This window comes from Aedes aegypti, chromosome 2 (assembly GCF_002204515.2).
Source record: "Aedes aegypti strain LVP_AGWG chromosome 2, AaegL5.0 Primary Assembly, whole genome shotgun sequence".
NCBI classification, from domain to species: domain Eukaryota; kingdom Metazoa; phylum Arthropoda; class Insecta; order Diptera; family Culicidae; genus Aedes; species Aedes aegypti.
This window is the reverse complement of record NC_035108.1, coordinates 241,393,983-241,417,466: the sequence shown is the minus strand read 5'-3', so window position 1 is coordinate 241,417,466 and position 23,484 is coordinate 241,393,983. Positions and strand designations below refer to the sequence as shown.

General features: G+C 36.8%; 2 protein-coding genes and 1 long non-coding RNA gene across 4 annotated transcripts in view; all 3 read right to left on the bottom strand.

Moving 5' to 3' along the window:
- The window catches only part of LOC5571155 (Bardet-Biedl syndrome 2 protein homolog), a 29,398-nt gene extending 16,787 nt beyond the window's left edge, over nucleotides 1-12,611 (bottom strand). Inside the window, exons 1-5 of one of the 2 annotated variants that reach the window (XM_021844593.1) lie at nucleotides 12,327-12,611; nucleotides 11,134-11,317; nucleotides 10,734-10,805; nucleotides 4,253-4,362; nucleotides 3,786-4,191 (exon numbers count right to left, since the gene is read on the bottom strand). In XM_021844593.1, the coding sequence (XP_021700285.1) occupies nucleotides 3,786-4,191; nucleotides 4,253-4,362; nucleotides 10,734-10,805; nucleotides 11,134-11,317; nucleotides 12,327-12,452 (898 nt within the window). In that variant the 5' untranslated portion in view covers nucleotides 12,453-12,611. Of the gene's footprint in view, nucleotides 1-3,785; nucleotides 4,192-4,252; nucleotides 4,363-10,733; nucleotides 10,854-11,133; nucleotides 11,318-12,326 lie in introns of both variants that reach the window. The other variant, XM_001653421.2, reaches the window with a different exon arrangement.
- Nucleotides 12,612-14,396: 1,785 nt separating this feature from the next.
- LOC110676504 lies at nucleotides 14,397-15,791 on the bottom strand. The gene is made up of 2 exons (XR_002500458.1): nucleotides 14,839-15,791; nucleotides 14,397-14,782 (listed from the first exon to the last, which is right to left on the bottom strand). It is a non-coding gene; the product is annotated as an uncharacterized LOC110676504 (long non-coding RNA).
- Nucleotides 15,792-17,180: 1,389 nt separating this feature from the next.
- On the bottom strand, nucleotides 17,181-18,394 carry LOC5571154 (CDK-activating kinase assembly factor MAT1). The gene is made up of 2 exons (XM_001653420.2): nucleotides 17,395-18,394; nucleotides 17,181-17,331 (listed from the first exon to the last, which is right to left on the bottom strand). Exons 1-2 carry the CDS (start codon nucleotides 18,234-18,236, stop codon nucleotides 17,232-17,234), a joined length of 942 nt encoding a protein of 313 aa, XP_001653470.1. The 5' UTR covers nucleotides 18,237-18,394; the 3' UTR covers nucleotides 17,181-17,231.
- Between the last annotated feature and the right edge of the window lie 5,090 nt (nucleotides 18,395-23,484).

Genomic DNA, 23,484 nt, shown 5'->3' with positions numbered 1-23,484 from the left:
AAAAGTGTTCGAACTAACAGCAAAAGTCGGAAAATTTTCTCAACAAAGCAATTCTGCCGTTTTCAATCTATGAATTATTTGACAAAAATAAATACAGTTTCATTTAGTTTGCTCAAACAAATAAATCAAATCTTTCAACATAACAATTAAAAATTAAATCAAAATAATTACTGATTTAATTACACTTTACAAAACGACCATTAGATCTATTATTGAATATGGATGTTTTACTTTTGTAAATCCAAGTCAATCGCATTTTTGTAAGCTAGAAAAGATTCAATTTCGGTGTTTAAGAATTTGTTTAAAATTAATGAATTCAACTCACACTCAATCTATTGAGGTTTTAGCTGGAGTGATTCCACTTAAAACTCGCTTACATGAATTAAATTGTAAATTCATGTTGAATTGTTTTATGAAAAAACACCCAATAATTGATGTTTTGAAATGTTTAAATGATATAAATCCAACTTGCAAAATTTTAGATTCATACAAATATTGTTCTTCTTTGAATATTGTTCCTACAACAATTTCTACATTCAATTATCATAATTTTGATATTAATGTTCACTCGTTCCATCCAATGATCGATTTATCGTTATATGAGGAATTAAAACAAATTCCTAGTGATGAGTATTTTCGCTTCGCTCCTTTATTTTTTCGGCGTAAATTTGTTGGATTAGATACACATCCACTTTACTTTTCTGATGGATCATTAATCCAAAATGTTGCTGGTTTTGGAGTTTATAATTATGATTCTGCTTATTTTTTCAAATTACAATCTCCTTGCTCAGTTTTCATAGCTGAACTAACTGCCTTGTATTTTACTTGTTCTTTGATTAGAAAATGTTCTCCAAATATTTTTATTATATGTTCAGACAGTTTAAGTTGTTTGAAAGCACTCAATTCCGTTAATTTCAATTCTAAAACTCATCACATTATGTTGTTGCTAAAAAAAGAATTATGTCATTTGAGTTCTCAGGGTTACATTATTTAATTTATTCCTACTCATTCTAATATTTATGGTAATGAGCAAGCCAATTCTTTAGCAAAACTAGGGGTTCGTTGTGGCAGTATGTTCAACAGACAAATTTCTTCGTCTGAATATTTTGCAGATTTAAAACAATATTCTTTAAATAATTGGCAGCTTTCATGGGACTTTAGTGATAAAGGACGATGGTGTCATTCAATTTTACCTAATGTTAATCGATTTAGTTGGTTTAAAAATTTTGCTGTCGGAAGAAATTTTATTTGTACAGTGTCGAGGCTCATATCCAATCATTATATTTGTAATAGTTATTTATATCGTATCAATATTAATGATTCTAATTTGTGTGATTGTGGTGTTGCTTATGAGGATATTGACCATATTGTTTTTCATTGTACGCGTTTTGCTATACCTAGAATTGCTTTCTTTAGAAATTTGAAAATATATCATCGTTTGCTCCCTCAATCTGTTCGTGATATTCTGGGAAGTAAATTCTTACCCTCGTTAAAAATACTTTATAGATTTTTAAATGATGCTTTGTATTACGTATGATTCTGCTTCTTTCTTTTTATTCTTTTTTCAGGTTTGATGGAAACATTTTCAACAAACTCATTTAAGGTTGGCATCAAGTAGTTTTCGAGTCATGGCCCTTTTTTCAAGATTTTTGGCTCCGTAATGGATAAATGCCGTCTGAGCCTATAGATTTATATTTTATTATTATTACCATTTTGTAATGTTATTTTGAAAAGATAAAAAGGTTTTGTGCCTTTTTGAGAAGAATTTCAAATAGGAATCACTCAAAGGGGCTTTTCCCTCTTTCAAAATTTTTAGTTAAAAAAATAAATAAATAAATAAATAAATAAACCAAAATAATGAAATATTTACCAACATTAATCGTACTTTACGATTTTTGTGAGAGTTATAGGGTCGTTAAGCGTGTAAAAAATCTAGATATCGAACGAAGCGATGATGAAGAACAGATGCTCCGCGCAACAGTTTTATTTTAAAAAGTGCTCCGCGAGGAAAAAAGGCTGAAAACGCCTGGCCTACATTTAGGCGTAATATGTTGATTTATGAAGTTTAATTTTGCAATAAAATGATCAAATACACGAGTTGTAAAAATTTTGGTAGATTCAGGAGACCCAAATTATGTAGATATAGAAATTTGTTATTCTTTAATCTGCTTTGTTATACGATGATCAATTTCGCTTCAGTGAGTCCTTTTCAATTTTTGATATAAAATAAATTTTATAAAATGTTAAATATTATTTCATACAAAATCGATTACATATACTGATAAAGATCAATGAAGTACTGATTTTGTCAAAATTAGTTTGACAATATATGGATTCCAAAGGATAACATACCAAAAAGTTGTAAAATAGTGATCAATTTGCCCCCGGATTCTTCTTCTTCTTTCTGGCATTACGTCCCCACTGGGACAGAGCCTGCTTCTCAGCTTAGTGTTTTTATGAGCACTTCCACAGTTATTAACTGAGAGCTTACTGTGCCAATGACCATTTTTGCATGCGCATATCGTGTGGCAGGTACGAAGATACTCTATGCCCTGGGAAGTCGAGAAAATTTCCAACCCGAAAAGATCCTCGACCGGTGGGATTCGAACCCACGACCCTCAGCTTGGTCTTGCTGAATAGCTGCGCGTTTACCGCTACGGCTATCTGGGCCCCGTTACGGTACACAAATTAGATAAAGGGAATACAGGAAAAGGGATGGTACACAAATTATGTCACGCTAAATTTTAACTTTTTCGACCACCTAACCCCCCCCCCCCCTTCCACCTTGTCACACTTTGTGTATGAGTCTTTCAAAAATTGTGTAAGGATTGTCACGCTTGGCATGGCAACCTCCCGCCCCCTTTTGGAGCGTGACGTGATTTGTAGATGACCCCAAAGTGGTTCAGCTACGAACAGTCTAATTTAGATTTCAACGATAATAGCTAAATCCTTCCAAATAGGGACGTAAAGCCCTGTCGCAATTTTTGGACTAAACGCTTAAGTTAAGGCCAGAAACACATGTTTACTAATTTGTACCGTTTTGACCCATATTCCGAACACTTAAGGTCAACAGGGACTTCAAATGTATCTGATTGGCATAAATTGGTTGATAAATATGTAAATTTTAATTTCTTTGCAAAGTCTAACTGTTAGCTGTTGGGTGTACCAATAATAATATTAAATTAATTAGTTTTAGTATTGTTTTAACGTAAAAGTATGGAACAACATTTTGATTCAAATGCCGAACACTGTGTTTATTCTGTCTCATGTTCCGAACACCTTGATTCGAATTCCGAACAGCACGAATAAATCGTATTCAAATAAATAATTTCGCAAATAAATTCATCTGAGCTTGTTCTACTGGTCTCAAACTAGAGAATCATCACTACTCCCGCAGTATAAATTATATTGGAGGCGTTAAAATTGAATTGCAATTCACTGCCATTTTCTTCTATATGGTGACATATTTCAGCGAAACATTTCAACCAAATTGCCATACAAAAACCAAGTGTTCGGATTATGAGTCTGTGCGGAATTTGAGACAAAACGGTATATGATTTTCGTTAATTTAAGCCCAAAATTATTTTTTTTTTTTTGAGATTTTGTCAAACCCCTTGGTTTAAATCCAAATTTTGAGTATATTTTGTTTCTATGCTCGTATTATTAAATAAAAACAAGAATTCATTAAAAATTTTAGGACTCAATTGAGATCCTTTTCAACAGATAAGTCAACTCAACATAAAATGAACCTGATTTTATATACTTGATACAAAAACGTCTCTTACTTTCGCCATCGGCCGTAATAATCACCAGATCCAGCACCCCAATCCCACGATAGTCGTTACAGGTGATCCCATACACAAAGTCGTTCAGTTTCATTTTGAACAGCACATCGCCATTCTGGGCGTCCCGAACGTCGATTTTGCCACTCTTCCAGCCGACAATGATCTGCTTACCCTCGCAGCCCAGAATGTCGTACATGGCCATCGCTGTGACCCTGGTTTTGGACTTAATTCGCCACATTCGAACGCTCTCATCGAACACGCCGATTGTTCCGTTTTTGACGCTGAACATGAACTGACTGGGACTCACTGCCATCAGGTTTTGAATCTCGTTGCCCTCGGTAAACTCGTGCAGCAGCGAATCCCTTTTGTACATTTTGATGCAGCCATCGTCGGTTCCTACAATCAGCTAAAAAAGAGAGTTTGAAATGCTGAATTTTATTGAAGTCATACGAGATTTCTTCGGATACCTCATTTTGTCCATCCTTATCAATGTCCATCAACAGTAACGAATTCACACCGCCAGCGGTAATAAGCCATAAGATTTCATTACCTTCGCCGTCGTATCCTTTGATAATTGCTGTAATATTTGATTTAAATTTATTGATTATAATCATGCAAGACGCAGTTATCTCGCTAAACGGGGCGAATGGGATCAATCCAGTTTCATGCGTCAATCCACATCAGTAAGTCAACCATTGCAATGATAGGTTTGATAAATCATATATTTTTAATTTTGAGTAGGTACTTGTTTGATGTACCGTTAAGTCACCAGTCACCGTGCGGCCTCCATTCACCGTGCACATATACAAATTCCTACAGAATATTCATACAATTTTCATAAATTATTCTTTTGTCAGCAAAATAAGATAAAACTGATGAAATGAAGTAGTTTTTGTCACAAAGCATTTTGAAAACCCTAGTTTATGTAGTCAAAATCATGTGAATTCTGTTTGATAATGAGATTTCTCAACAATCTAAGTAGAAACGCCAAAAAATCACATTTTTTATTTTAACGATAGAGTATCAAATTTTTCAAAATTTCAACAAGTTTTCACTGTGGAAACTACAAGTAAGATGTATTTCATCGTATGAGCAATGAGGTTTCATGCAAATTAGAATTTTTTATTGTGTTTCAGTCGAAACCCAAATGCACGGTGAATGGATCCTTTTCAATATATATGGTTCCTATTACCATGCATTAGTGTAAAAGGTATGAAATTATTCGGTAATATTAAATTTATTGTGATGTCGTCATTAAACTATTTCATATTTAGTTTTTGAGTGAATATGGAATGGTTTGGACAATACAGTCAAACCTCCTATAACGATTTTAATGAAAAAATAATTATTTGGCCAATTTTTAAACTTTTTATGTTTTTTATCGTAAATGAAGATTTAAATACTATTAAAAATGTGTGCGCACACTACTAGCAACATAGTTGCTCCATCAACAACGTTTCTTCAAGATACAAAATTAAATCATGGCGAAAACTATACGCACGGTGAATGGTGCACTAGTGTGCACGGTAAATGGTGACATAGAACGGTACAAGGCGACCTTAACATGACATTTTCAAACATAATTCAAACGTATTTTTTTGTTATGCATCATTAGTTTTAGATTTTCATCTGAATTACTATACAATCGTTCGCTTCGTAGTGGTATTCTAGTACGCTTAAAATTATTTGGAAAAGTTGTGTAATTTTTTGAAGTTCATTTTTTTCTTAAATGCACGGTGAATGGTAGCTTGACGGTACCGTAAAACGGGGTAACTTTGATAGTTTTTTCGAAGAAAAGAAATATAATTTATATTTTAAAGAATATTTTTATATTTTTAAAACAAGTACTGGTATCCTGACTATCGATTGCAGTTGATAGATTGCCAAAAGATTTATTATGAATGGATATATAATTTTTCATATAATCGGAAGTCGGTTTTCTGTTTTGGGGTAACTTTGATAATGGAGAATTAATCGAACAAAATTGAATGAACTACGAACATTTGTAGGGCATTGCATACCCCTGGGCGTTTAACGTTATATGGAAATTTCTAACTTAGATTACAAAAATGGTCCCAGTTTGTGAAAATGCTTTCCGCTAAAAGATTTGAGACCGTATTCAAGTTCTATGATAACCTGAGACGAGACTCGCGAAGACGGTCTTCTTTTTCTGTGATTGCTGAGTTTTTTTCTTATTCCACTTTGTGTTTATACACGGTAAAAAATCAGCACGTTCGATTGAATAGATTGATCACTTGACTCAATTCAAAACACTAATCACCATGATTTAAAGAGTTTCAACTTTGGATTTGCTCTACTGTCTCTAGAACTAGACTCTGAAGTGAAAAGTTGTTGATTTTGATCATCATGTCTTTTGTATGGAAGCAATCATTGACAGCTCGTTGTAGAAAGTAATTGAGATCAATTCGATCCCTTTCAACAGATACGAGTTGGTGTCGAGGTAAGACACTAGACCTGCACTCCGAAGGTTGGTGGTTCAAATCTGGGTCAGGCGGAAATGTTTATTTTAACTTTTTTTTATTTCAAATCAAAACATGCAACGTTGAGTTCAAGTGCTGTTACCTTGATTTTGTCAAGATTCAACAGTAGTGCAAATCCAAGTGCAGAACTATTGATAGCATGGTGCTTATTTTTTACCGTGTACCAATTATGCGCATGCTGTTCAAATCCTCACATGAACCTCTCAGCAAAAAATGATTGAGTTTGCATCACATCGAATCATAAATAGCCGTTTGTGTGAAATTTCATGCCAGCAAACGTAGCAGACATTAGAAATAATTAATCTTCTGCTTAGATTTATCAGCAACTTTAGAAAAAACTGCTCCGCCGACTGAGGTTTTTAATAACAGTTTACTTTGAACACAATACTTTTCACTTTTTCAGCCATAAAAACGGTGGGCTGCATTTGGAGTTCTGTTTGATCTCTCGACCTTGACGCTTGCTGCTTTTGCCGGGGCGAGCGACGAGGGCAGGATCAAACATGTCGCGCGTCGGTCTAGTAAGTGAAAAAGTCGCGTGATCGGTGAGTTCGGTTAAAGTAAGTGAAAAAGTGCCGCGATCGGTTCGTTTTTTTTGATCCTTCGACCTTGACACTTGCTCCTGGGCAGTGCGTCAAGAAAGCCCGAGCAGTCGTCCGTTTTTTTTTTCCTTTTCGGGTCGCGCGCCTTTTTTTCTGATTGCTTTTTTATAGCCGAGCAAACGAGTGAAGCTGAAAGTGGATTGTGGCTGCTCAGTTAAGGATAACAGATCAATTGGTGAGCTCGTTTCATGCTACTATTTCTAATCTATAAAATATGTATGACTGCACATTTAATCGTTAAAATGGTGGGATGTAAATATGATTTTTCAACAAACTATGGATGGTTCGTCACTGTTAGTGTCGACACAAACTCTGATTCATGATTTATTTATGTTTAACATTTTTTTTCAGAACACCTCTTATATACCTTTATTTTTGTAATTTAAAAAGCTTTGAATTTTGTTTGAATTTGGTTCGACACTACAAGTGTAGACTTGCGAAAGGTTCACTTTATTCAACAAACTTTGGATGGTTCGCCACTGTAAGTGTCGGCATAAGAATAAGAGTGTTCTGTGATGTCCCAACCAATCGAGTTTTTTGTTTCTTTTCAAATGAGTAAAATGTAATAACACATGCTTTCGTCCTGACAGCTGTAGGAATGTTACATTTAGGTATTTGCTCAACAAACTTTGAATGGTTCGTCACCTCAAGTGTCGGCAAAATTTTCCACTATATAGAAATTGTTCATATCAAATGAAAATATTATATTTACGTATAAGCATGTATATATCTCACAAATCATTGTTTATCATGGTCTAATCGCTTATCAAAGTGAATCCTGTGACCCAACGATCCTTCCCATTAACAAACATCCCTCCCAGTAACCTTTGTGGAGATGCAGAGGCAAACACGGTCTCCAAATAGCAAAGGTTACACACTAACCTTCCTTCCCCCAATCCCACCGGACTGCAAGAACGTGGCCGGCGCCGTTATTGACCTTGTTCAAATAGAGGCACTGAATTATGCACATTGAAGAAGATTATGGCCAATCCCAGTCGAACTTCTAGTAGATTCTTTGTGCATTTTCACTGACTTCGGTCAATCACGGAATAGCAACCATTGATATGTGTAGTCAGTCTAAGCTAAGCTAAGCTAAGCTAAGCATAAAAACGGTGGGCTGCATTTGACGTTTCGCGACAGGGGAATCTGGGCTGCATATGACGTTGATATTTTTCCTCTTCGCGAGTCTCTCTCAGATGATAACTAGTCTGTCAAAGATAAGTGGCCAACTATTCAAAACTACATCAAATAGTGATCATAGAACAGGTTGTTTGTAAGCGTTTCGAAAATGCTAAAATTGTGTTAATTTTCAATATCCGTATAAAAAGCCTCAAATGTTCTCGTTTCAAATGAAAATAGCTCTTACATGAAGTGTCATACTTATATTCTTCAGTTTTACATTCGTTTTGCTTAACCGATTAACAGAAATTATGATTTTTCGTTTAGTATGGGGTGGGTTTCGCACTATCAAAGTTACCGTAAAATCGGGTGTAATTGATCAGAAGGGTGAAATTGATCATCGTATCACACGATTTTATTTAGTCGTAATGGAGCACAAATATCAATGTAAGCTGCAGTGAATGAACGTTGCTTGTCGTAACTATTGTAGAATTGTGTGTTGTGAAGTTTTTTGCGTTAAATAATGTTTATTACTATTAATATAACGTAAAATTTCAAAATCATGCACGGTGCAGTATTGACAAACAGCTATGAACTTCTATTTATAAGCAAGGATTTGAACATGGTAAAACCTGAAAGTTTGTGAGGATGCTTGAGATATATCCCCAAACCAGATTACATCACCAAAATCGTACCAATTAGCTCATATGGTTGAAATAATTGAATTTCTGTTAGATATCATTGAATTCCTTAGGAAATTGCATACATTTAGGCGTTTTGCGCGTAATTCTTGAAATTTAACTATTCGTTATTTATATAAATATTGCATTGTTAAAAATTTGACAAGCATATTCGGATTCAGGGAGCTCAAATTTATCATATAGAGTTGTTTTGGAAACTAACAATAATGTCATTGACAAGTGATCAATTTCACTCCGAAATGAGATCCTCTATTTTTTCATCTTAGAGGTATTTGTTAACACTAAAATGACATTTGTTAGAAAATTTCGGTACATAAAACGATGAGGCTCATCTTCGTATTTCTTTTTCTGCATTTAGTTGTTTGGCATTGTTAACATTATAGAAAACAGACTAGAAAAACCGTGAAAAATGATCAATTTCACCCGAAATTACGGTACCCGCATTATCAAAGATACCCCGTTTTACGGTACCGTAAAACGGAGTAAATTTGATAGTTTTTTGAAGAAAACTTGAATATTTATGCATGCTGTTTCAAAGATTTTTTATTTTTATTTTTAAAACAAGTACTGGCATCCTAGCTATCGATTGCAGTTGATAGATTGCCGAAAGATTTATTTTGATTGGATATATAATTTTTCATATAATCGAAAGTCAGTTTTCTGTTTTGGGGTAACTTTGATAATGGAGCATAAATCTAACAAAATTGAATGAACTACGAACATTTATAGGGCATTGCATACCTCTAGGCGTTTATCGTTATATGGAAATTTCTGACTTAGATTACAAAATGGTCACAGTTTGTTAAAATGGTTCTCGCTAAGAGATTTGAGACTATATTCAAGTTCTGTTATAACAAGGCTGTCAATAGTTGCTAAGAATAGAAAATAGTTGCTTTCCTTCCCCTCGTTCGGAACTGACAGCTGGCGGTTAGAATCCAGTTCCTGCTAAAGATGAGTGACCGGTTTAGGGTTCATTCACAAATTTCATAACGCCAAAAATGACCATTTTTGAGACCCACCCACTCCCTCGTAACACATTTTGTATGAATATTTTTCAAATTTTGTATGATCTGTAACATATCAAGGGCACCCACCCACCCCCTTCAGCGTTATGACATTTGTGAATGAGCCCTTAGTCAACGTAACGGTGCTATTAAGAATAAGCGACCCCGTGCTCAGCATTTCCCAACCCACAAATCCCCCATTGAGCAGCCTAGGAGTGCGGGATGTCGACTTAATATTTACTTAAAATTCCTCACTCAAAGCGTAAAGAGGAATAAAACATGTTCAAAGTGTGTCATTTATAGGTTATTGATTAAAAAGTAGCAAGGAAACTTTCAATAACTTACGAAGTTGTGAATATGTTCGGTTATTATTGTTTTATATGGCAGAAAACCACTTAATGGGATGGAATTGTTTCCCGAAATTAGTGAATTTGAAAAAAAAAATAAGAAATAAATATCAATAGAAATAGAAAAATAATCGTTTTTCATTTTAGTTGAGTGTTCTGAAAAAATTTACTGTTGTCAGCCTTTCCAATGGTATTTTTAAGGCGATTTTTCCGTCAAACAGAAAAAATAACAAAAATCGTAGAAGATTAATTCAGACACGAATGCCATGACAAATGGTAAAGTGTCTTAAATAAAACGTAATAATAATAATAATAATAGTAGTAGAAGATTAACTTAAAACTGTGGCTCCATTCTTCTTCTTATTCTTGGAATTACGTCCTGACTGAACAGAGCCTTCTTCTTAACGTAGTGTTCAGTGAGCACTTCCACAGTTATTAACTGAGAGCTTTCTTTGCCAAAGTTGCCATTTTCGCATTCGTATATCGTGTGACACGTACGATAATATTCTATGCCCAGGGAAGCCAAGGAAATTTCCATTACGAAAAAATCGTGGACCGTCCGGGAATCCAACCCAGACACCTTCAGCATGGCTTTGCTTTATAACCGCGGACTCTAACCACTCGGCTAACGAATGCCCCTTAAACACCCTTAAAGGCCCTTGATTTTTCATACTCACCATTCCCTCCGACGATCAACGTATTCCCGGCAAAACCACCAAACGATCCGATAAGAAGCGATCGAACACCTTCTGGGAAATCGCGTTGAAATAGATTGTAGTTCTCGTCCACATGGTATGCTGTTGAAATATTAACGCTTAAGGTGATTATAGAACGAAGCCACACCTCAAAGTTTCAAGAGCACAAGACTTGAAAACCAAACAGTGCTCCGCGTTGGAAATTTATCCCATTGGTCACCACCAGCAAGCAAGCAATTTGATTGATTTTCAACTCGAACTATTGTCAGATTCTTCAGTCTTGTGCTCTTGAAAATTCAAAGTTTGGCTTCGTTTTATAATCACCTTAATATAGCACAAGTCCTCACTCATGGGACTGGTTCCCAGCCAAATGAAAACTCACCGAGAAAATGTGACGAACTCCCAATCACCAGAATGTCCCGATCGTCGTCCTTCTTCAGCTTCCCGGCTACAATAGCCCGAATTGGAAAGTTCATGTTCAGCATGGCGATGTCATTCTTGATCTCCGAGATGGAAAGCTTCGAGTTTTGCAATCCGTACCGTTTGTGCGGCGTGTGGATCAATATCTTTGGGTGATGGACGAATAGAAAAAAAAATCGATCACTCAACAATCAATGGAGCTTGCATTCGAAGGCATGATCGTGTTAGCGAATTTGGGCAAACAGGCCTTCGTAAGTCGCATTCAAAGGCGACTGGGTTTTTCTTCTCTTTGTCCTGTGTACCGTAATATAATGCAATTTTATATGGATATTTTTGCACTTGGTACATTCAATCGATTCCTCACCGTGACTTTAACCATGGGCTTATCCAGGATTTCCAAACGACTTCAAAGGCGTTACGCACAAATTTCCAACACTTTCCGCGACATAAACCAAAAGCTCTTTATTTGAAACCTTCAAGTAGACATGTTGTCACGATTAGAGGGTCAGATGAAGTTAGGTATACAGGGCTCAAGCTAGATAAAAAAATAACTTTCAAAAATCACATTGAGGGCATTGAATGCCCTAATGTAACAAATATATAAAATGTCTGTATCCACTTATTAACAAAAAATCGAAACTTTGTCTTAAGAACAAGCATTTGATCTCCAAAAAAAAAATTTTTCAAGCCAGTCATGTTGTATGCTGTACCAATAGAAAGCTCTGTAGAGGATTCAAAACAAAATTTTGAAAATGATTCTAAAGCTTCCTCCCTGGTATAGTACTAATGGGTTACATAGAATATCCAATGTTGAAACATTGGAACAAATTTCAAATAAAATAATTAATAATTTTAATCAAAAATCCTTGCAATCTTCTATTGCCACGATTAATGCGTTATATATTTAGGTTAAGTAAGGTTTAGTGAATTGAAAGCGTTTTTTTTTCTCTAATAAGTAGGTGAAATCGACTCACCTGTAAAAATTCGTAATTCGACACAGAACACCTTAGTTTAATGAATGATACTAATAAAGAATTAAAAAAAAACTGCTCGTCCTAACAAAATCCCCAAAAATATGTTCAAAGCTACTGTGCTGATCGGTACCACCTTATGCGTACGGACGGATTGCCATTCGTCAGGAATTCTGCTTCTTACCTTATCCGCGTTGGTCACCACGGTCAGGCAGGAATGTATGCCATCGTACTTGCCGCAAGTCACCAACTTCTCGAACACCTTATAGCTGAGCGAGAACGAAAAAACCGGCTTAATGGAAATGTCCATTTCGGTCAATGTAGAGGATCAATTTTTCCTATTCAAAAAAAGATACTTTGCATCGAAATGTAGCTAGTGACTAGATTCGAACGAAACACTCGCGGAATTGATGCAAATGTGTTCGCTTATTTCAGTGTTGTCCATTGCATTTCGCGCCATGGTAACTGGTGTTGGTCATGCGTACTGATGGTGCATTTTTGAGCATTGGGAATTGAATTATACATCAACGGTTGGATGATTAAAACTTCTCGCGTAACATTACTAAAGGACCTATCTAACATTGAGAGGCTCTCTTTGTTTACTTTCTCTTTCATTAATAACTGAGTCACATTAATCTCATCTATTGCGTTTTTTGTATGAAACGCTAGTCAAGGAAATTGACTTTCGATCTATAGTGAAAAACTTCCCAAAATCTTTAGTGTTCCACTGTTATAATCGAAAGAGAACGAGAGAGGAGAGAATCTCTCATTTGTACATAGGTCCTTTAGTAATGTTACGCGAGACTTGTTGAATTGTTGCCTAGATTTTAGTAAACACTAAATATCTAATAGTAAAACAGTATGTATGGGACAATGTTGTAATATGTACATTAGGGCGGTTCAAAATAAAAAAAAAAAGTTTGAACATCCATTCTCCCATATCTGTCTTACCATCCTTACCATAAAAATAGCGCTCAGTAAAATTTCGCTGATGATACTCCTCACGAGGAACCAACCGGCACGCTCCCTTCGCAATCAAATAGTGGAAACTCTCCTGCAGAGGTGCCTCACGCGGGAGCGCAGAATCCCCGGTAAGTTTCTTGATTTTATTACTGGCTTTGAATCAAATACTGGCGGTGAATGTTTCGCAGGTTCTGCTGATTCCCAAGCGATAGACAACGTGGTGATAGCTTTAGCATTGAATGCGGAGGCGTTCGTAGAGGACCTACCGTTAACCATCGATGGCCTGAGGAAGCAAGATGACTGGTGCCACTGGAAATCTGCCATCAATAGTGAGCTCGAGCCGCTACGCAAGAACGACATGGGAACTCGTACCGAAACCGGCAGGAAAACACCTTGTGGATTGCAAATGGGTCTTAAGGTGAGACGAGACCGGTGGATCGCTACAAAGCGATTTCGACGAAACGTACGCACCAGTAGCCAAAATCACCACTATCAGAACGCTTCCGGCGGTAGCACACAAGAAGGGGTATCATATTTACCAGATGGATGTACGCATCTGGCCTTCCTCAATGGCATACCGAAGGAGGAAATATACATGCAACACCCAGAGGGTCTCCAGAATGTCAACCCAAATCTTGTATGCCATTCCTCCAAGAAATAATTGTATGGCCTTAAGCAAGCCCCAAGGAGCTGGAATAACCAATTCCATTCGTTCGTAAAGACGCTTGGATTCAAGCGGTCCAATGTAGATATCTGTTTCTACCATTTGCGGTGGAGCAGATTCGCCGTCTACTTGTTGCTGTACGTCGACGATATCATCATTGTCTCGGATCGATTGGATGGACAGGATCAAATAACAGTTATCCAACCAGCTTGAGATGTCCGATATGGGGAATCTCTTCCTAGGCTTGAAAGTTATTGGAACCTATTGAGTGTGTGAAGAATGTGTCAAGAAGAAGAAAAAAAGAAGTTTGGAGTCACATAGCCCTCTATCCATCATATAACTAAGTACTACAGGGTAATAAGAGTCATTGACGAAACTTCCTCTGAGTAAAAAGGATACTCGTGGATACTTATAACACTATCGACATTTACAACTACTAATAATGTATTGACAATTCGAGTGACAATTAGAAGTTCGGCAGTCAAAACTTCGGCGAAGTTCGGCGTCGGCATTCTAATTTGGTGCTTCGCCGACGCATAAGGATTGCCTTTGTCGGCGTAGCACTTCGGTAGAATGCCGACGCCGAACTTCAGCGAACTTTCAGTGATATTTCATTTCTCTTATGAACTTCGGTCTAAAGTTAATCTGAATGCACAATATTATGAATCCTACTAGGTTTCATTTGCCACCATCTGCCACCCGAATAAATACACGGACCCCAAAAATGACTCATTTTTGCACTTAAATGGTTATAACTGCTTTTCCTTGATCTATAGAAATCTAGTGTCTTCTAGAGAATGATTCATTTTGACTGTTTACACAATTTAGTAGATCATTGTTGCACATGCGAAAAACGATTTTCGCATGCAACTTATTGATTTCCATATAAATTATATCTTGGTGAATGTGTCTCTGCAACTCATGGTTCTTCCATCTTGTTCCGCTTCGATCAAAATCGCAGTTGTTTCCGACTTGATTACGGCGACCGGAATGGAGCTCTTTTACAAAATAATCTGCAAAAGTTTGAATGATAACGAAACATCGATATGATTCTAATAAATAAACATACCTTCATGATCGTAATTCCATATTTCACCCCATTATGAGCTTAAAATCTCTTCCTGCGGCAAATTTCCTGCGACAAATGTCCTTTGAGGATGGCGTCTCTGATAAGAGCTGAGTGCTGATCCGCTGCGAGCATTTATTTTCTCCACATTCTGGTTTTTCTTTATGGGCTTCACTTGCGACATAGAATGCTGGTTTTGAACACTCGAATGTAAAATAAATTGCTTGAACTCGTATTTTTCGAGGATATACTTAGGAACACGATGTGATTCTGATTCCGAACCGAACAAAATGAAATTAAATTTTGAAAAGTCCCAAGGGTAGCGTGTTTCACTACATAAGCACCACAAAAAATAAATCACGGATAAGCTTGGCAAGGTATAACATAATAAGCTTCTCAAAGATTAAAAGAATATTATTTTGAGAAAATAATATATCGTACACTAACTAGTATTTTCGTTTTTCTCCGTGTTGGTTCCACCGGTCGCTACTTCTGGGCGGTCTTCGGACGGACTGGTTTCCTGAAGACGATAGCGCCACTGGCCGGCCGATACCTCGCCGGTCGCTGCTCTACTGGGAACGTCCTGCCCGTTTATCACTCAGGGGGAGCGTTTCTGCGGTCACGGCAATCGCAAGGTCGTCATTACCGCCGCAAGCAGCCGTACCAAGCCGTCGAGAGATTCATGTTGGCGCCCAGTATATGCCAACGATAAGTCTGCGGGCCATCACTCACCGACTTCTCATCAGCAACAGCCAATACCCGAGTCCAAAAACCACCACGTGGATGTCGCCTCGTACCCTGTCCATCTCGCCCCACCTGATCCGGATTGGTTCCATCACCCCGAGTACACCGCCCACTGCCTGCGACGCTCGCTTACAATGTCCGACGAGCTCAAAAAGTTTGATAAGTCCCGCCAAAATAGTGTGCTAGCCAAGCCATCTAAATAAACCACGAGTTTCAAGGTAAATTTTATATTTTAATAGGATCACCATCCGAAACGCCCTGGGACCTGGGAGTTGAAAGAGGCCTTTGGACCCACCCGGAAGCTGCCGTTGGCTAGACCAGCAGCTTGGGGCTTAGGCACATCCCCGTCTGGGACGGCGCGATTTACTCCCAGGGCAAAACGTAGTTTCACACTGGCAGGGGCAGGTGCTTCAGCTTCCATTTGCTTGCTTCCCTCGTTGTCCTTAGGGGAATAGGACGTGAGCCTCTTTTGCGTCCCTCTGACAATACTGCTGAACGAGTAGTGTGCTTGTGTCAAATATTTTATAGCATGACGAGCGTAAAAAGCTGGATAGTATTGTCTTTTTGCTATATAATTAATTTAAATTAAAGCAGTTAGGTTGCTCAGTTCATGCTGATTATTCTAACGATTTCTTCTTGTTCGTCTGCACTGGTTGACGGTTGGTCAGGAAAGAGATCGAACGGAAGTCAGCATGAACTGAGCAACCTAACTGCTATAATTAATTATATAGCAAAAAGACAATTAATCAATTAGTAGTTATCCAATTATAGTCTCGCGTGTGTTTTCATTACTTCCACCCTACATTTCATGTGTAAAGCTAAGTATGCTGTTTCGCTCAAGAAAAGACTGAATGGGTCAAGAAATTTCCTACAGAGTCCCGTTTAAAATGACATTTCTTCTCAACTGCGTACTGCGATCAGAAAAATGTGATTTTCTGGACCATTTCCGGGAAGAAATTTTCCACGCCTTAAAGGCCGGTTTGCTACTGACAAGAAAAGGAATCGCCTATCTCGATGCGTGGAAAATTTCTTCCAAGAAATGGTCAAGAAAATCGCATTTTTCTGATCGCAGTACGCAGTTGAGAAGAAATGTCACTTCAAAGGGGGCTCTCTGTAGGAAATTTCTTCACTCTTTCAGTCAAGGAATTTCTTTACTTTTCTTGAGCGAAACAGCATACTTAGCTTAAGCAAAAACTGTCAAGTATACTGCTTCGCGACTAAAAATGGGTAAACCAACGTGCGAAGTTCGATTTTTGACCAACTTCGCCGCGTCGCGAGTCGCTTCGCTATAGAGCGCATCTATGCCCTCCGCCGTGTGCATTATGCGCACTATTGAGAATCGAGCTGCGACGCGGCGAAGTTGGTCAAAAATCGAACTTCGCACGTTGGTTCACCCATTTTTAGTCGCGAAGCAGTATATTGTTTTTCAGAAGAATACATTTTGGTTTGGTGTCGATGATACCATTTTTACCAAATATAAATCACAACTGTTGTACAAAGTACACCAGCTGAGAGCCGAATGTTAAAATAGAAATCAAATTTCTAAAAAGAGACTTGATACCAAAGATGTTCTTTGTTGTTAAGAGATAAATTAAAACATATTTATATTAACCTACGATTTTGCTTTATTAATAACAAATAAATGAATAAAATTAGCACCCGTGATACAGCCCAACAAGCGCTTCCTGAATAGCCCGTAAGCAGGAAATGTTGGTCCTGAATCCACCTGCTCGCTCGGCTTGCGTTTCGGACCTGAAAAATTCCAATTGTATTGAGTTATTTGAAACATTCTCCAGAAATTGAACTTAGTTCTACCGTATGTGTTTGATGTAACCCTTGCTGTCGATATCGGCCAACGTTGGCTGCCCGGGGCCCTCCTTCGGATAGATCTGCGCTTCGTACACATAGGTCGGGCCTTCTTCGATCTTGGGCACCGGCAGAAATCCGTGCTGCGACTGGAACTTGATACCGGTCGAGAAGTGAGTCTGCTTCGGAGGTGCTGGAGGGGCCATCGGTTTCGGCAGCGGAATTTGCTGCTGCTCCGCCCGTTGAGCAAACTTATCCACAATTGCGCTCGCATCCTCGTAGCTCTCCATCAGCGAGTCTATGAGGTCTTCCTTGTTCTTGGCCTTTTGCTTCCTGTTTTCTGCTTCGATCATCGCCAGTTCTTTCTTCCGTTGATCCGTTTGCTCCTTTTCGATTTCGATCAGCGTTTCCAATTCCAGCTCATCTCTGCTGAGTTTGGTCTTGTTCTTCAAGATTACGTCCCGGTTTTCCTTCTTGTACTGTTCGATGCGTTTGTTCGTGTTGATGATATCGATATTGTTGCACAGGTTGAACACCAGTTCTTCAATCATCTCCAGATAGTCGTTGTACTCCCCAAGCGTCGCGAAATCGTCCTCTTTCTTGTTGAAATCCTTCAGAATCCTCTTCCGGATCTGGACTTCTTTGTCCACGTTTGAATCTTCAAACAGCTGAACGCGGAAGTTGCTTCGCCTCAGGGCCACATTACACTCCGGGCACGATCCGGAACCTTTGAGAAAGAGAAGTTCCACGCAACTTTCGCACAATGTGTGGCCACAAACGTTTACCATCAATTTCAAAGACGGATTTCGGTATTTAGTCGTTTTGCAGCGGGGACATCCTTGATCATCCATGGTGACGTACTTTAAATCACTTTAACACTAAAAACTTAAGCTTAATTCACTATTAAACGATTTAGAAAATGTTTCACCAGCGTCCAAAAATTCGTACAGAAGCAGTTTGTTTTGAACTCGTATTTTGACAGACTCACTACACAACAATCAAAACAGCTCCGTTGATGGCACTAATACACTTACAACCGCGGGTTTGAAAACAAAAATTGCGATAGGGTGACTCGTGAAACACACTTCCGCTGATGGATGGCGGCAGAGCGGACTCTCCACTGCTCTACACACAATTACACGATTATCTGCGAGAATGCAAAATCGAGAAATAATGCGTTTTTTTAATCTTCTGAAAAAACGAAAAGGCGAAAAGGCTCGCATAACCTCCCGCATAAATCCAAACCACAATGAAACATTAATGAAAATGGTCTATGCTCCAATTTTTACCATAGCTACAATAGTACGTTCGAGCATAAGTGGATTATAGCTGGATAAAGTTTGGACCATAATGATTATTGTTTTCGATGTGCCGACCATATCAACAACGGGTTGTTAAGAATTAGGCTGACCATAAGCTAACCAGATAAAAACGGGACAAATGAGGAACAAATACGGGACATTCTTACAAAAACATAAATAATGCTCTCATAGACTATGTACATAGGGACCTTCCTTAGCCTAGTGTTAATGTTCACGGCTGCAAAGTAAAGCCATGCTGAGATTGTCTGGATTCGATTCCCTGTCGATCCAAGATCTTATCGTAATGGAGTTTTCTTTGACTGCCGAGGGCATAGTATCTTTGTACCTGTCACACGATATACGAATGCAAAAATGGTAACAAATACAAAAATGACAAGGTTTAAGTTAATAACTGTGCATGCTCTGTGCCATTAGGGACATAATGCCCATGAAAAATAAAAACAATATTAAGACTACATTTTCTTATGTTTCACTTGAAAATAGTTCGGAAGCTAGAAATTTATATGATGATTTCTGAGAAATAGCGTTCTTAAGAAATTTCATTTCCAAGAAAATTATTTATAACATTCAATGCGATTTTAAGGGGAATTTTCCTCTTAGGTAAGTAAGATGGAAATGTTTTAATAATAACGACCATACCATACGTAAATTGTTATAATTCTTTGAAAAAATCCACTCTTTTCAAAAGTAAATCTAATCGATATCAATAGTGAAATCGTCCTTTAATATATTGCTGTGTGCGTTTGAAACGCAAATATCAAATGCGGAAACACCAAACGCGGTAAGATTTTCCACAAGGAAGGCGAAGTCAAAGTTTGATTTTCTTTGCTAGGTTGGCGGTGATTTGGATCCTGGTTGCTAAGTATCCTTTGATTGCTTTGTGTTACCGCATTTGAAGCCTAGTTAGCCAAGGTTTGCACGTCAAACGCAAACAGCAATAATTCAAAATGATGGTTAGATAGTGTATCTATGACAAGATCTATAGGTTTTAGAAGATAGATTTGAAAAGTGAACTAATATATAGCAATAGTAAATTGTAGGTAACTTTTTTCTCAATAATTTTTTTCTTGGGATTATGTATTTTAAATATGTTTATAACACACGTCGATATCGATGGTCTCCAATTTTGGTCGATAATATCGACGAGCGTTAAAAAAAGTGTTTGTTTAGTTTCATTCTAAGTTTCGTCAAAGAAAATTTGAAAGGAGTGTAAATAGGTTCGATTGTTATCCTTATCTCCAAAATTGGTCTTCTTAACATTTTCTTTCCCACAGCTTTTATCGACATTTTAGCTGTCAAAACGGCGTCATTATTCAAAATCATTTTTTTTAAATGTCATTGAAAATCAATAGTTAGTTGCTTTTTTATCAATATTTTTTTTCGTTGGATAACTTTTTTATGTCTAGTGAGACAAATGATATAAATATAAATACATTCCAATATCTATTGAGTAAATCGTACTAATTCGATTCAGCTAGTGTTCGTCGGAAATCGGCAGATCATGGAAAATAAATGGTTAAGTTCAAGAAAATCAGCCTTAATTTTAGGTTTGAGTTCGGGAAACATTGCGATTCCATATGAAATTTTAATCAAAATTTTTAGGAAAATATTTGTTTGGTGATATTTTTTTGTATTTTTATTGAGATTGTGAAATTTATTTCATAATCATCAACAGGCATTTCATAACCCTGGGCTAGTGTTTGGTTTTGGTATTCGATCCCAGGTCCTCGTCGTGAGAGGTTTTGTTTCAATCACCACCCTCTGAAAGAATAATAATGGCCCAAATTTTAGAAAAACAGTCGAAAATTAGAGCACAAACCCAAAAATATTAATCACAAGCATATGCTTTCTAAACATCAAGTTTAATTCTGAATGAGAAACTAATAACTACTAGAAAACACAGGAGAAAACAGATGATTGAGATATAATATTTTCAAAAATAATTAAGCGCTGTTTGCTAGATTGCTGAATTTTATTCAATTGTTGTTTAATCCTGAGTATTGCTTTTGTCCTTAAAGCAACCATTAGATCACCGATGCTGGACTTATAATATTCGTTCTAAAGTTTCATTAAATATATGCTCAATCAGGTGCTCAATAAAGGATAGGATAAAGGATAAAGGAATATTTAAAGCTGGACTAGTGTAAAAAAAAAGAAATATACCGAAATAAAGGAAGTCAAAATCGTAATAATAATGCGCCGATAGTTTTTTGCAGGCTCAAATTAGTGCATACACCAGTTTAAACAACAACTCCATTATAATCTTGCTTTCGGGAAATATGTTTCCTTCATTGAAACGATTTTCAGACGTACACGTTTAATCGTTCATCGTAATTTAAACGATGTTTTCATTCATAGTGCCACATCAATAGAGACACACGGTGTGCTGGAACACACATATTATCGGACTTGCATGAACCTCCGATCTTTTTTCACTAAATGTTAGCCTTGGTAGTCAAAAAAAGCTTGCTGAATATTAAAAAATCTTTCATCGGCAAAAAATTGAAAAAAGTCGATTTTTGTATTTTTACCCTTTTTTCATATATGAGTTCATAGGAGAATATTAGAGATACACTAATATGATGACTTTTAACGACCTAATGACCAATTTGACATGACATATCTTTAACATGAATGAATTCTTAGATTTAAGCATCATTTCCTACATACACTGACATAATATGACCAGCCCATGGTGGTATGCCGTATTTTATATTATGTAAATTTCACTTTTCACTTCAGAAAAGCTCATACGAACGCTTTGTATTCTTCTTTCTGAATCAAATCAGTAATATTTTACGTATGTGGTATAGTTTTCTAATCAGAATAGGAATTCCCAGAAATTGATACACATGGCAGTATAAGCTGTATTCATGTGCTTATACGCGCAAACTTCTTGAAAGCGGGTTCACTATAACATGATTAACAGTGAATGGCTTATATAGCCTTAAGGTGGTCTCAAGCTCATCGTGATACAAGTTTTGTGCAGTCACTAATCTACTCATATGCAATGCGCACATTATATTTGGGGTTTGAAGTGCCTGATTTTGAGTAAAAGGGCTGGATTACTTCGGATAAATGTGGCGACGGTAACAAATCGATCCAACGTAATCGTATCACAATAGTCCTAAAAAATGGACGCAGTGATCCCACACCCGACAGAAGAAGAACGTAATCCAGCCCTTTTATACACGACTTCGCACTTATGGAGGGCACATTTTGCGAAATAGACACAACAATTTCAATAACCAACATGGACACATACATTTTATTATCGTAAAACGAGGTATCTTTGAAAATGCGGGTAACTTTGATAGTGCGGGATCCGCAACGTACACTAAACAAAATAACCAAAATTATGTTATTCAGTTAAGCAAAACGAATACGAAACTAAGGAGTATCAGTGTGACACTTCACCTCTGAGCTGTTTTCGTGCCAATCAAGAGTATGTGAGGCTTTATATTCGAATATTAAAAATGATGAGATTTTGGTACTTTCAAAACGCGCACAAACAATCTGTTTTACTATCACTAGTTCATGAAACTATAATGAATTCGGTACGTATGCTTGATGGCCTAGCTATAGTAGAACATGAATCCGGTATCAAACCTCATAGCGAAAAACAGTTTTACAATTTGAAATCATTTTTGTAATCAAAGTCACAAATTCCCATATAACATTAAAAACCTAGAGGTATGCAACGCCTCATGTACTTTACGGGATTCAGTCGATTTATACTCATTCATGTTCCAAAAACGATTGATTTATGGTGAATTCAATGTCGAAACATGATTATCGATAGATATCTATTCAGAGATATATGTTTATACCCATTATTATCAACTTATAATGGTGTTTATTATGTTTGTTTTGACTGAAAACCCTTTTAAAGATGTTTTTTGTTCAATAAATTCTGTACTTTAATTGATAAAATCTAATCCAGTTTCTCTATTAACATTCTCCAATCCAATTCAAACTGTGATGATGTCAAACAATAGTTTGTTTTGGATTTTCATGTGCTTATCTACTCATTATCAATGTTACCCCATTACCAAAAACTGACTTTCGATTATATGAAAAACTATAGATTCATTAAGATCGAACCGTTATGCAATCTTTCATGTACAATCGATAACTAACAAACCAGTGCTTGTTTTACAAATAAAAAAAATCGATTTTCTCTCAAAAAACTATCAAAGTTACCCCGTTTTATGGTATGGTTTTAGCAAACGCACCCAACCAGCGGCTGCAAGATTTCAATATAAATCGGCATGACAACTTTTCAAATATATATTATATAATATTTGAAAAGTTACTCATACAAGGAATATCTTTCAATCAAAACAAATGTGAATAACAAGATCAGTTAGAGTGAACATACCATACAAAATTGAAACAGTACATTGCCCTATATAATTGTATGGCGGTTTATTTAATGGTTGCATGTAATTATACAATTGTCTGTTATCTTAAAAAAAGCTTCATGTTCAATAACGAACTCCAATAATTTCAATTATTGAGTAGAATAGGAAACATTGATTGAAACTTGATAAGTTGTAGTATGTTTACCTTAATAAATTAATGTAGAAATGCGATGTCGTTAATAAACGGCATACCACAATGGGCTGGTCACATTGTGTGAATGTAGGTAGAAATTATGCTCAATTTGAAACGTCTTGTAATCGATTCGTGATCTAGGTATATCAAATAAGTCTGCAATGCATTAAAATTAGTATAACTCTAATATTCTCCTATGAACTCATATATGGGAGAAGGG